Source organism: Brachycentrus maculatus, unplaced genomic scaffold (assembly GCF_059751285.1).
Source record: "Brachycentrus maculatus isolate JH-2025_06_01 unplaced genomic scaffold, ASM5975128v1 h1tg000067l, whole genome shotgun sequence".
Taxonomy (NCBI): Eukaryota; Metazoa; Arthropoda; class Insecta; order Trichoptera; family Brachycentridae; genus Brachycentrus; species Brachycentrus maculatus.
The window spans coordinates 1,529,523-1,543,065 of record NW_028280821.1 but is presented as its reverse complement, the minus strand read 5'-3'; the positions used below and the strand labels follow the sequence as shown (position 1 = coordinate 1,543,065).

Genomic DNA, 13,543 nt, shown 5'->3' with positions numbered 1-13,543 from the left:
GATGAAAAAACTCCATATTCCTCTTTGTCTTTGATGGGATGTTAAAAATAATTTCTATAATTCGAAATAATCCAGATTTGTGAAAAATACTTGGACACACTCAAAATATTGTAAATACAACAACATTTTCTTTCTTTAACTTTTAGTGTGTTCCCCTCCCCGGTCTTGGGTTCAGAAGAGGATCGTACAAGTGTGTATGCAGAAGGGGATTCTTCTTTCCTGACATCACAGCAGATCACAGGTTCTACAATGGAACAGTCATTGAAGAGGAATATGAGAAACTTATGATGGTAAGTCTGTTTTTTGATAGAATATTATTTTCTTACAAATTATTTATTAAATAATTTCATCACTGATGCTTATATTGAAACCGAGGAAGATGGTTCTTGAATATATCGGTTGAACAAAATAGAGAAATAATATGCATTTTAATTTCATAATATTGAATTAATTATAAATAATCCATTTTTACCAAAAATCGTGTATTATATTTTTTTGAACTGAAGTTACCATCAAATAACGTATTATGATTATATATCCTCCTGGTAGCGCGAAAACTAACTTTTTTCATTTTGATGTCTTACATCTGCCTCCAAACCTGTGTGTAAAATTTATAAATTACTGTTAAATGAAATTATTAAAAAAAAAAACGACGACGATAATTTTCAGATTAAAAAGTAAAATATCCTCCCTTTTCACATGTAGTTCTATCAATGATATGTAATTCTGTTTTGAGTATATTTGATTCAATGAAAAATTATTTGTAACGTTTATTTTTAAATCCGTTGATTTGGAAGACATGTATTTTTTTTTAAATAAATTTTTATTGTAATCTTTTGAATTGAAAATTGATGGATCATTCTCAAATCAATTTATCTTGTAGTGATTGACACTTCAACGCGGTTTGAATGGTCGTGACATTTCTTTTCCGATAAGAAGAAAAACTATTCACAGCATGAAAATCAATAAAACACTATCAGCAACTAAACTGCCAAACAGTCAAGATTGAAGAAGGTCAGATTTATCGTTTTATTAGCTATTAAATATTTCACTTTCACTTGAAAAGAACGCCACTGTGGCGGGTAAAAAACTTGGTTTGTTTTTTAGTGCTTCTAAAAAAGTATGTTTATTCGAATTAACGTTAAAATTTGAAGAAATTTTTTTAATTTTTGCTTCCATATTAGAATTTTTTAAAACATAAAACAGCTAACTTCAATCTAGTATAAAATAATTAATTTCTTTGCTGAATATTTTTTTAAAGAAACAACCTGCAAAGCCTCTACTTTTGGAGGCTAATCTGTAGATATTATTAAAAATAGGGAATGAAATGTGAAAAAAACATCACCTACACCCAGACCAAATATAAATAATCCTTTCCTTAATTTATTTTGCAATTGGCCAGTTTCGCAGTCGAGCGTGCCTGTAAAAACTTACTCAATTACGACATTTTTATATATATATATATATATATATATATATATATATATATATATATATATATATATATATATATATATATATATATATATATATATATATATATATATATATATATATATATATATATATATATATATATATATATATATATATATATATATATATATATATATATATATATATATATATATATATATATATATATATATATATATATATATATATATATATATATATATATATATATATACATATATACATATAAATATATATATATATATTTGTATATATATATATATATATATATATATATATATATATATATATATATATATATATATATATATATATATATATATATATATATATATATATATATACACACACACACATTTTCAATGAATGAGCTAAGAATTGATGAAACGTGAAAGATTAACAAAAAATAATAAACCAAAAGTACTTTTACAACAAACGAGAAAATCAAATATTTCCATTTCTTTGCCTTTTTCCTACTTTCTGGCATATGAGTAATCTTATATTTTCAATCTTTTGTACAACCTACAATTTTGCATACCGAATATTTGATACAATTTCACTTTTACAATAAATTTTTGTTTTACATAAATAACGGTTATTAATTTTTTGATATTCAATATATATAATCATTTTAAATTTTGTATAAGGATATGATTAGTTAAGAAGTTAATATAATTTTGTTAGCATTAGTCAAAATCATTTTGCTTCAAGTTCAAAAAATACATCTGAATCGGAAATCTTTAAGTACACAAATAAATTATCCATAACTAACTTCTTCCACTTATCTGTTTAGGACTGGGAGCCACTCTAGATAATCGAGTTTAAGTCACTAGATTAAGCAAACGAATCACGCACTCCATAAATCTATCGAGAAAAGAACTTTTACTCATTTATATTCAAGAGTTTCATATAACAAAAATACAAGCAAACATTTTGAATGTAAAAACTTATCTTCGCAAGAAATTTATGAAAATTTAAATGGAAAAATGGGGATTTTTTTAGGAAAAGGTTTTGAACGTTAACTAACTAATAATCTTACCGCATTTCCGTTTGGGTAAGCAGATATAATAAAACGCCACACTGCTCTGTCTTTGCAAATATTATTCGCCTCTTCCATATTAATGCATCTATTTATACGTACCTACTTGACTGTTATTCCATTTCCTGACATGTCCACGCCCACATATTGGAAGAACTTGATCATTCCAAGTTTTATTCGGTCTTTTACTGCTTTTTTTACAATTAAATGTGTCTCATATGTATATTTTACTGTTTTTTCCTTATACATTTGTTTTACGTGTCCAAACCATCTAAACGCACTTATTTATTATTTTGATAATTTTCATCCCATTTTTACAATTCGAACTTACTTAAAATATTTTTTGTCAGGTATTTGTCTTATTGAACGCATTTTTATTGCATTCAGTCTACTTTTATTCTTAGTTAGTACCAGAACTCCGTTTAAAATAGTCCATAAATTATTAATTGATTTTTCTTATTTATCGGTTGTTTTATGACTTCAACACGAAGGAAAGCTAAAGCATCAATTATTATAATACGAAAAAAATTAAAATTTGAACATTTCGAGCCTTAATATCCATATTTAGCTGGCTAAAATAATCACTTTATGTATTCGTGAAACCTTCATAGTTCTGCTTTTTATTGAACATTCATATTGCAGTACTGTTAAATATTTGGATTGTAATATTTTTTATATATTGGATGGAATTTTGACGGACTGTACTGTTATTTATTGAGAATTTGTTAGTTATTATTCTTAGCGTAAAAAATCTAGTATTTAATAAATAATAATAACAAATTAAAATAATAATAACATTGTGTCGTGTTTTGGTGCGTTCTGCATCATTATAAATTACTCTGAAATTTTATTTTGAAACAGGTTTCAAAATAGATTTTACAAAGTGGTGATATTTACCTAATAATATATCAAAATAAATTTAAACTAAAACAAAATGGCAATAAAACTGACTTCACACTGACTAAGACACGATTCCAAGAAGTGACTGTCATGATATTTCTACGCAAAACGAAATGATAAATGACATTTGATTTATTTCGATCATAAAAATAAAGGCAAGGTGATCATGCGACCAGGAGGTACTGCGAATTGACAGTCAGGTCAAGTGCTACGTATTCCCGGAAAATCTTCTATTTTATTCTAGAAATAGTCAGAAGACATGCCTTAGATCTCATGCATACCAAAACAGAGTACTTTCTATTGTACGTGAGACATAAGAAAATAAAACGATCCTTCCTAAAACGCTGGAATTTTCAAGCAAGTCACGATAAATCAGAATAAAAAAAAACCTTACATTTTACTTTCAAATATTTTGTATTTTACGTTTAAATTGTCAACCTTGTGGTTTTTCATTTTAATTGTTCGCTTAAAAAATTAAAAATTTCATCCTGAAAAAAATGCGGCAGAATATATTCTAAATACATAAATAATATTTTAGGAAACTCCACGCAAAAAGCGACTTCTTTGCTTATGTCCTCAGTTTAAATTAAACGAAAAATAACGCTGTAGGTAAAAGATTACCAACTGTGACAAACGACTAACGATTAAATAACTACCGCCGGTTTGAGGAAAGGAATTAATTTTCTTAAACTACGGTAATCATGGAGTAATTTTTGTAAATGATCGCTTAAAAAGTGTAATTGCTATGCAGATTGCCTGAAAACAGGCGCCGGATAAATATTCTAATATTATCTTCGTTTATCCCCCCTGTATACAAACCTCGAATTAACGTTTAACTTTTTGGGGCATTTTATACAACTGTTTATCATTCTGTAAAGTATTTTTTTAATAGGGGATTTAATTTATAATAAAGCGATATACTAATACATCTAAATAAATTATAAAATCTTAATGAAATATGAATTTAATTTATATTTGAATCACTAACTTTGTGATTTTTTATAGTGATTTTAAAACAAAGTTACATATTAATTATGAAATATGAATTATTAAAATTGATAAAAATAAAAATAAAAACTTAAAATGCACAACATCATTTTAAAGTATCTTAAAGATAAAATGTGAAAAGTAGGGGATTCTCATGATCAAATGTGAATATGCACTTAAACATTTTACCACAAATATATTCAAAACCAAAATTGGATACAAACCTTATATTACTTATTTTGTTCCACACCCAATCCGTCATTTTTCATTTAATTAACTGTTATGTAACTCTCCACTGAATATGCTTGTGTTTCTGAAATATAAACAAAAAACGTTTCCTTCCTGAAATATAGACAAAAAACGTTTCCTTTCAGTTGGCTGAGTAGCGGACAATCCTCAGCTTAGCTTATTAATATTTCACTGAAACTTCAAACACAATACCAACTTACTTTTTTAATGAGACTTCTAGGCGGAATTCCTATGCAGCGGTGACTACCTACTATGGGTAACGCGATCCTTTATTCATTATTTATTTAAAAGTTTGGGAGTACTGTACGTCAAGACTTAATTCACGTTAATTTACTATTTTATCCCAATTTTTATTAGACATGAAAGAGGATATTTTTTTAATAAAAAAAATAACTCTGATCACAAAAATCTCAAAAGAGGTCGGTGTAATTTTCAAAATATATTGTATCATTGGGTATTATTATATCGGTTTTACAAATATTAAGTAAAATTTTACTTCTGCTGCTGCCGCTGCATTGGATTTGCACCGTTAGCATAGTGTTTTTGTGGTTACTTTTTCTTTATTTTGGTACTTTTTACGAGTTGAAAATAAGTAGGTACCTACTGTTATTTTAGTTTTCATTCGATGTATATATATGAACACGAGTATAATCAATGTTTAGAAAGAATTGTCTCATTGTACTCGTATTTTGATCATTAAGAAATAATGTTTTATTTTCTTTTTTTTTATAAATTATGAATATCGAACTCAACAGATCCTTCTTAGAATATATTTTATATTTTACTAATGAATTTTTACCGTGGGTTATTGTGAAATCATACTTAGGGACAAAAATATTTTTTTATTTTTTTCTAGAATAATCTGTTTTGTCGAAAAACGTTTTATCACAAATTTAATAAAGTTTTTTTTTCGAAACTTCCGGGATATTGATATTTCGATAAAATGTTTTCAAAATTACTTTTTTACCAAACTTTGGGGCAGTCGGAACTCGTAAGTCTTAAATTTCATTAGATATATTTTTTAAACTTTGTTCAATTTATGATATTTAATTTTAAACATATTTTTTCAATTCTTAACAGATATGGCTACTATCAACCATACTTCCAAAACTTTAAATAACTACCTGAAATTGAAAAGAATCCAAGACCATTGGATATGGTTCATTGAATGTAACAGGGAAATTAAACATAAAAGAAATGTGTGCTAGTTTTCTTTCTTCTAACTAGACTAAGTCACAACGAGGCATTAGCGAGTATATTTAAATACATACATATATACGAGGTACGGATATTATTTTAATCAATAACACGTTATAAATTTGTTTACGAACTGTATTTAATATGAAAATTAATCAAATAAGTTTTTAGTATTGTCTATAACCTGTTTTCTCAAAATATTATTTCATCATCGTTTCTAAAATTTAATTGGTAAATAAAATCTGTACGAAAATTTTAAGTACGAAACGTAATTGCGCGGTCAAACTTTACCCTTTATGGCCAAATTTCAGACCCGAACTCATTTCAATAATTCAAACTTCAAATTTATGTACGTTCGCATTTCCTCGTCAAATACGAATTTAATTATTCCCTTTGAATACTCCCACAGGTATTTTTGATATTAATGTGCTCGAAACAAATTAATATGTAAAATGCCTTCGTAATAAACTGCGTGTTTTTGTTTGTTAGATGGATACGATATTAGAAAACTCCCCTTATTCAACGTCCTCGCATTTGGGGAAGGATTATTCTTATCCCATGGGTAAGGGTATACTCCCTTTGCCTTTTCTGATACCCTGATACAACACGTATCCTACCCATATTATTCAACAAGAATTAATATAAACATCCCTCACGCTATCATTACATGTTTGTTTATATTAATATAACTAATATATAGGTGTTGGTATTGTATACCTGGTTACATTATCAACAGCCTAGAACATACTCGTCCAAAGTATACATGTATACAGTGATATAAATATACCTACCTTTTTATTCGTGATTGCTAATATACTTACCTTCATCATTTGCAGGAACTTATATAATAATGTTATAAGATCCCTTAGGTGAGTAAGGTATTTATAGACTAAATTTTGTTATATTACATATACGTTTTGTTGAAATATTATCCCTTTTTCGGTATCTCATACTCAATTCTAGTACATAGGAAGTGAAACTCGGACAGATTATTAATGAACATACCTACTTCTATTTTGAGTTCCTTTCGTGGAATTTATTTATTACTAGCTGTACTCACCCACCCCATGCTGTGGCTCAGTCAGGTTAAATTGAAAAGAAAATTGTAAAAAGCACACACTTCTGATATTATTAATTTTTCAATACTTGTAAAGCAACAAGAATAATAAAAATCTATGAAACAATGCAAAAAATAAAAATTCAACGTTATGTACAGTCGCTTTTAAGAAGCGTGGTGTCCGCCATAGACAGAGTTAATCGCCATAAACTATCTTACGAGTAACGATGTTATTTAGCATTTGTAAGAAATACATCATAGAAATACAACGGAAATAAATAATACTTATTATCAAAAAAAATATTTTAAAAGTTATTGTAACATTCTTCGGGTTTAAGAGATCACGTTATAATAAAATTGGAAAAATATTAAGAAACAGGGAGCGCAAAACGACGCGAACATCGTTTTTTCCAGGAATCGTCATTTTGCCGACGTAATTTTATCGATAGGTATTATTCTAGGGTTAAATAAAAACAATTGAAGCTTTCCGTTGATACTTAATAAATTCAACTGAATGTTCGGCATTAAGAGCTTGAAATACCCTTACCGGGATTTGAAATAATCACGAAACACGGCATTCACTCCGGCGCGGACGGCATAAAGGAAACGTTGAAATTTGAAGTCGCGTTTAACCCTGCTAATCCCCAATTATGCAAGAAAATAGACTGACGAAAAATTTAGTTGAAGCCTCGGGGATTAGGCGCTTAGTTAACCGCCCGCCGGTATCAACTAACAAATAATAGAGGCATTAGGACCACCGCAAGCAGGGTCGGACCACCGCTTTACTTTAGTTTCTAGCCAAATATTAACCGCGATGAATCATCCATCTTTAATAATATTCCAACTTAAACGATTTAGTAAATCCAATATCGTTACTCACGTTTGCGCTTACATCCATCGAGCACCTACTTTAAAAAGAAGAAAACTATCCATAATAGCCCGAGTATACTCGGTTTTAGTCCGCAGTTAATCAGGATAGGCAGTAAGGGTCGGAAAGATCCGTTCACTCAGAAGATCCTCATCTATCGATCTGCAAATGATGAATCTTTCATACATGAAACCTCACTTGTTTTTAGTAACATCTGTACAACTTGTATAAACTAGTATTCTTCTTGTTCCTGGTCCCATCCCAATTTATCGTTTTTGTAGACTGTTGGGGTAAATTTTCCTCATCCTCAGGTTGTAGGTCCTTCTATCATAGCACCAAGGCCATGCCTTCGAATCATGTTATCTTTCTGTAGCTTCTATAATTTTTTGCTCTTCCTCTAGATGTCTTTCAAGAAAGATCCATTGCTGGTTCACGCTTGCTTTGAGTCCTTTGTACCCATACTATCTCAATTGCCTTTCCTTTACCTTACTATTGATGGCTTTATTTGTATATACGCTATTATGAGTACGGATATACACAATTACAAAAAAACTTAATAAGTAAACGGTTTACCGTTTTAACGCAAACCGAAAATATTTGTTGTATTGACATCTCAACATAAATGAAAAAGAATGTGTCTGTGTTTACAGGGTTTACGAACTGTCATAGGCGGGTAAATACTTTAATACGTGTATCATTCATAATTCTTTGTACGATTGACAGTCACACTACTCAAATTTTGAAAGTTGTATTTATTCTTCAATTGAATCATTCTTTCACACGCGACTTCTCGGCACTATCTGTAGTTGAGTTGAGTTTGTTTTTTTTTGTATTTAGCCAAGACCTTATTGAACTTTTACAGGTGTATTAATTATATATATTTTTTTAATGTAAGAAAAGTGATCACTTGAATCAGCCTATGAGAGCTTGTAAGCTCTGTAAATACCTAGACTTCCATATTCTTCTTCGTTTTTGTCGAGATATCAATAAAAAAATAATCTGCGTAGACAAAATCCAAATGTATGAACAAAGATTAGAAGACACTAAAAATGTTGCGAAAATAATCCGCACATATTTTCAAATTGAATGATTCTCAAATATTGGAAATTCAACGTGCGCGCGATATTCTATTGAATTTTATATCTGAGAATTTATCAAATATTGGGTGTTATAATATGAAAGAACCCCGGGATTTAACAATTTAAAGAAATAAACATTACGGAAATCATTTTTACGCGGAAAACGAAACCGTAAATACACATTTAGCGTGTTCTTACACACGTATACCCGCATATTTCGGGGATTTGAGCATCCGCCATGAACGTTTATTGAAATTACATTTGAGCGAAATTTCTCTTTTTTTCGCCCACTGCCGCCCGCCCGAGTGCGTATCTGGTCTCCCGCCCGCCCCGCTACCCTATCCACCCTCCCCCCAACTGAGGATCATGTCTGTTTTAAGTATGTGCTTAGACCCCTGTTGATAGATATCTTATACCAATCTCGTAGAATCTTGGCGAGCTATCGAGAGTGCTAAGCGGGGATTTTGATTAGAGTAAATAGCCGGCTGTTTCGGCTTGCCGCCTATACAATTATTTCGGAGAGGAAATTTATACACGGAGTAATTGCTTTTCTTTGACTGTGACCATCTGGGTTGAATAATGTCGTTTGTGTACGTATGTCGTGGGTGTACTGGCAAAAAACTTCTACTCGAAAATATGCACTTTCGACTAAATGATACATATTGAAGTTTTCAACGTTCTATAAACTGGCAAAATACATTAAGTAGTTTGAAATGTTATATACCTACATGTGGTTTTAAAAGTAAATTTAAATTTAAATTTAATAGCGGGTATTGTATTCAGGATAAATGCTTTAGATAATAGGGATTATTCGAACAGGGATTTTAGAGTTAACGTTTTTTGTCAGTATTCCCACGATTATTCTGTTATCAGGGCGAATATCCTATTTCTGCACGTTTTAAATTCTGAATTATATAACTTTTATTTTAATACCCGTAATGTGTTTTCTTTTCGTTTTTATGAACAGATCAACGCTGAAATAATTCAAAATGTTTTCACTTTATTTATTCCTGCGTGAAAATATATAGGATTGTCAACTATCTCAAGGTTAACGATTTTTCAACTTTTAACATTTATTTCTTGTACTCGGCTGCTTCTTAACTTTATGTGATTAAGTGACGTTGTATATGATAGAAGGACCTAAAACCTGGGGACAAGGAGACCTGACCCTGAAAGTCTACAAAGACGATAAGTTGGGATAGAGCATGGAAGAAGAAGAATAATGGTGTAGTGTTATGTTGTCTCTGCCTACCCCTGCGGAAAAGCGGTGTGATAGTAATTACGCACATCATTTACCTGTCCATTATATCATTCTTCCATGCTTTTCTTTACCTTTCTCCATTCCCTCCTTAGCTGATCCTACTTCCCTTGCATTCCTTGCTTTCATAAGTTTACAGTTCATTGAATACTTTTTGTTTGAATTATTTATTCAATTTTTTTTTTTTTATTTAATATATTTACATATTTATTTATAACAAAATACATTTGAAACATTTATACATATGGAAAACTTTTATATTTCTATTCGCTGTGCCTCTCCGAAAAAGAGACTGAGCTCTTGTGCTTGGAGAGGGACTTATACTTGTGGTTTAATGTTATATAATAAATGGTATAACAGTCTCTTTTTTGTTTATTTTTTCAAGATTTAATGTTTTCAAGATTTAAGCTTTAATTTTTTTCTTAAGTATTTTTATATATTTACTCAATTGCATTGCATATTTTTGAAATTCTATTATTTAAGATGCTCAAACTTTTAAACGCTATTATTTGAATGTTTTTTGTTTGTTGAAAGATATGTATTTGTACTTAACAGTAAGCCCTCCGGTGTATGGTACAATTATTATGTACAAGAAGTTAAAGTATATAAATACTTTGACACATTACAAACACGATCATTCGCGAAAATCCAATTCACTTAACTTGCGTAAAAGTTTTATTTTATATTACAAACTACGCAAACTTGCGTACGTTTATCTAGACGTGACCCACATATTATTGTGTTCCAATCGGCAGGTGAAACTGATCGGATGTCTCGATAACGTCACACCACTTCCATACAAGGCGGAGACGACAGGCACATATAACCTTGATCTTATCTCTTCAATCCGTGTAATTTGATTATGCAAACCCAAATCTACATTGATTTCGGATCACAGATCACGGATATTTCGGACACATATATCAAATTTTAATCTCAACATGAATGAAGAGGTCCGCCTTCGTCCGCCTAAAAAGTGCAGTGATTACCACATTAAGCTGCCATGCTGGATGTCTCGGGTTCGATTGCCAAGGAGACCAAAGTAAATATAACCTTTATTTTGTTTTTTTTTTTATATTTATATCATTTACTTAATGATTAGCCATTTTATTAAATTTGTTAAAAAAAAATATTTATTTAAGTTGTGAATAAACGCATTGTTTTGGTTACTTGAATATAATTGTCAACAAAATTTGGTAATTTTTTTTTGCTGACTTTATGGCACACTTTATAAACTTTACTAAATTAAATTCAGACTTTACCACATTAATTTTTAAACATCTTTTTTCAACTAGTTAAGACAAGCTCGTTTTCATCTTCAGGGTTAGATATATGTACAAAAGTACATACCCATATGTTTAAGTAAATTTCCAAAAAAAAAAACAAACATAATGGTGGTTTAAAAACAATGTTTATATTTTACCGTAAAAAAACTGTAAAATTGTATGTTTTCTATTTTACCGACCGAATATATAAGTAGATTTGAATAATAATGAAACAAATCGTATTCTTACCTTCTTACGAAAATATTGAAGTAAATATGTATGAAAAATATTAAAAAATATTTGCTTGCGTGGTTTTTCAACGACCTTGTTTTCGTTAACTATTAAATCCGCTGCCGGATTCAAAATCTTTCTCGCTTATGTAAAATGAACCAGGGTTTCGTCGGCAAAAAGCTTCTTATTACAAAGACTCACGAGTTAATGAAAAAGTATTTGGTTAATACACCCTCGCGACCCATATTCCCTTTTATTTAGCATTCACAAAAGAGAATGATAATTATTATCATTTTGGATGTTTGATGACAAAATATTAAGACAAGCAACCCTCGTTAACGACCCTATCCCTGGTGCGTTGTTATTCATAAACACACGTTCATTTGAAGCGCCGTTTTATAACCTAAAGTGTTACTTACACTCCTTTAGGCTTTTACTAATGTAATCATTAAAAAATCCCCTTTTTTACATGGTGAATCACATTTTTTGTGATTTTAATACGCAGGAAACCTTCATCTATCTGTTTTATAAGTACAGGAAATAAATCATTTGTTTTTTTTTTATATTCCTTTAGCATCTACCTTCACAAGTTATATATTAAAAGCTAAATCAAACACTGATTTTTTAAATCTACCAAGTTGTATTTTGTTGTTTAAAAAAATATATATAAAAATCAATTTTGTGACAATTGTTTCACCTAGTTATGGCATGTATAAACAAATGTTTCGGCATTCGATAAGACGTTCGTTTAAAAATGCTACAACTAGGCGAAACAATTGTCATAAAATTGATTTTTATAATGTTTTTTTAACAATCAAATACATCTTAGTAGACCCAAAAAATCAGTGTTTGGTTTAACATTTAAAACTTAAATTAAATGGTAGTTAGCTTAGTTTTACATATTAAAAGCCAAATCTAAAAATACCTTCATAATAGTCATTATTTTATCATTCTTAACTTCACCTGCATCAAACGGCTAATAAAGCACTGTATAGCATCGATGCAGTGTTATTGTGATCGGTTATAACATGAATGTAAGGTGATACTAAATAAAATAATAAATAAAGTCAATCATTAAACAGAAAAATCATTGCAATTTATTTTGACCCTCATGGGAATCGAACCAGCACCTCTTAGAGGATTCTAATATTTCTGATAATTGCAACATTTTAAATGTGTCCAAACACTTGTTCTTAAATTTGGATTATCTCCAATGAGAGTTTTTTTGACATTTCAACATAGATGACAAAGAATATGAAAGTCTGGGCATTGACGGGGCTTGCGACCATCATAGGCTGGTAAAAGTGATCACTATCATAAATACGTTAAAAAAATATTATGATTAATAAATATTTCTGTTCACTAAATAACGCAATATACTTAATAAATAACTTTGTCTGCATCACATATTTTGCTGTTTCAACTATGTAGGTTACCTCAAAATAAAAACAACAACCATGTAATCTTGCTAATTTCGGAACTACGTAAATACGTATGTGTATAATATTCCTCAAAATGATGCAGTTTGTTATGTACGAAACATATTACAATATTTACAGTGAACGAGGTATATGTGCAATATTTGTATGTACTGTTTATACACATTACGATTCAGTTTCCTATGGATTGGAATATGGGTAAGAAGTAGAAAAAAATGTTACTTGTTGATAAAAAAAAATATGTGTTAACTTCTATGTACAGAATAATTATGCAAGAGGCTGGCATCATAATCCATGTAATCTTCCTGGATTCCAATTCACCATTAATAATTTCAGTTGGAAGGATGACTGGTTTGCAGAAGAGCCTACCAAGAAAGGTGATGTTTTTCACTTTGGGATTTTCAAATAAAGGAAATTCCTCTCCAATTGAGTTAAATGACAACTTATATATTGACGAACCTGTTTTGTCTTCTTCCTTTTTATTTTCTTTGTATATTG

General features: G+C 29.6%; 1 protein-coding gene across 1 annotated transcript in view; it reads left to right on the top strand.

Moving 5' to 3' along the window:
• LOC148311341 (putative G protein-coupled receptor CG31760) overlaps positions 1-13,543 on the top strand; it is a 269,803-nt gene that overhangs the window by 48,128 nt on the left and 208,132 nt on the right. Inside the window, exon 4 of the mRNA XM_088256792.1 lies at positions 147-290. Coding sequence (XP_088112918.1) covers positions 147-290 — 144 coding nt within the window. The remainder of the gene's footprint in view (positions 1-146; positions 291-13,543) is intronic.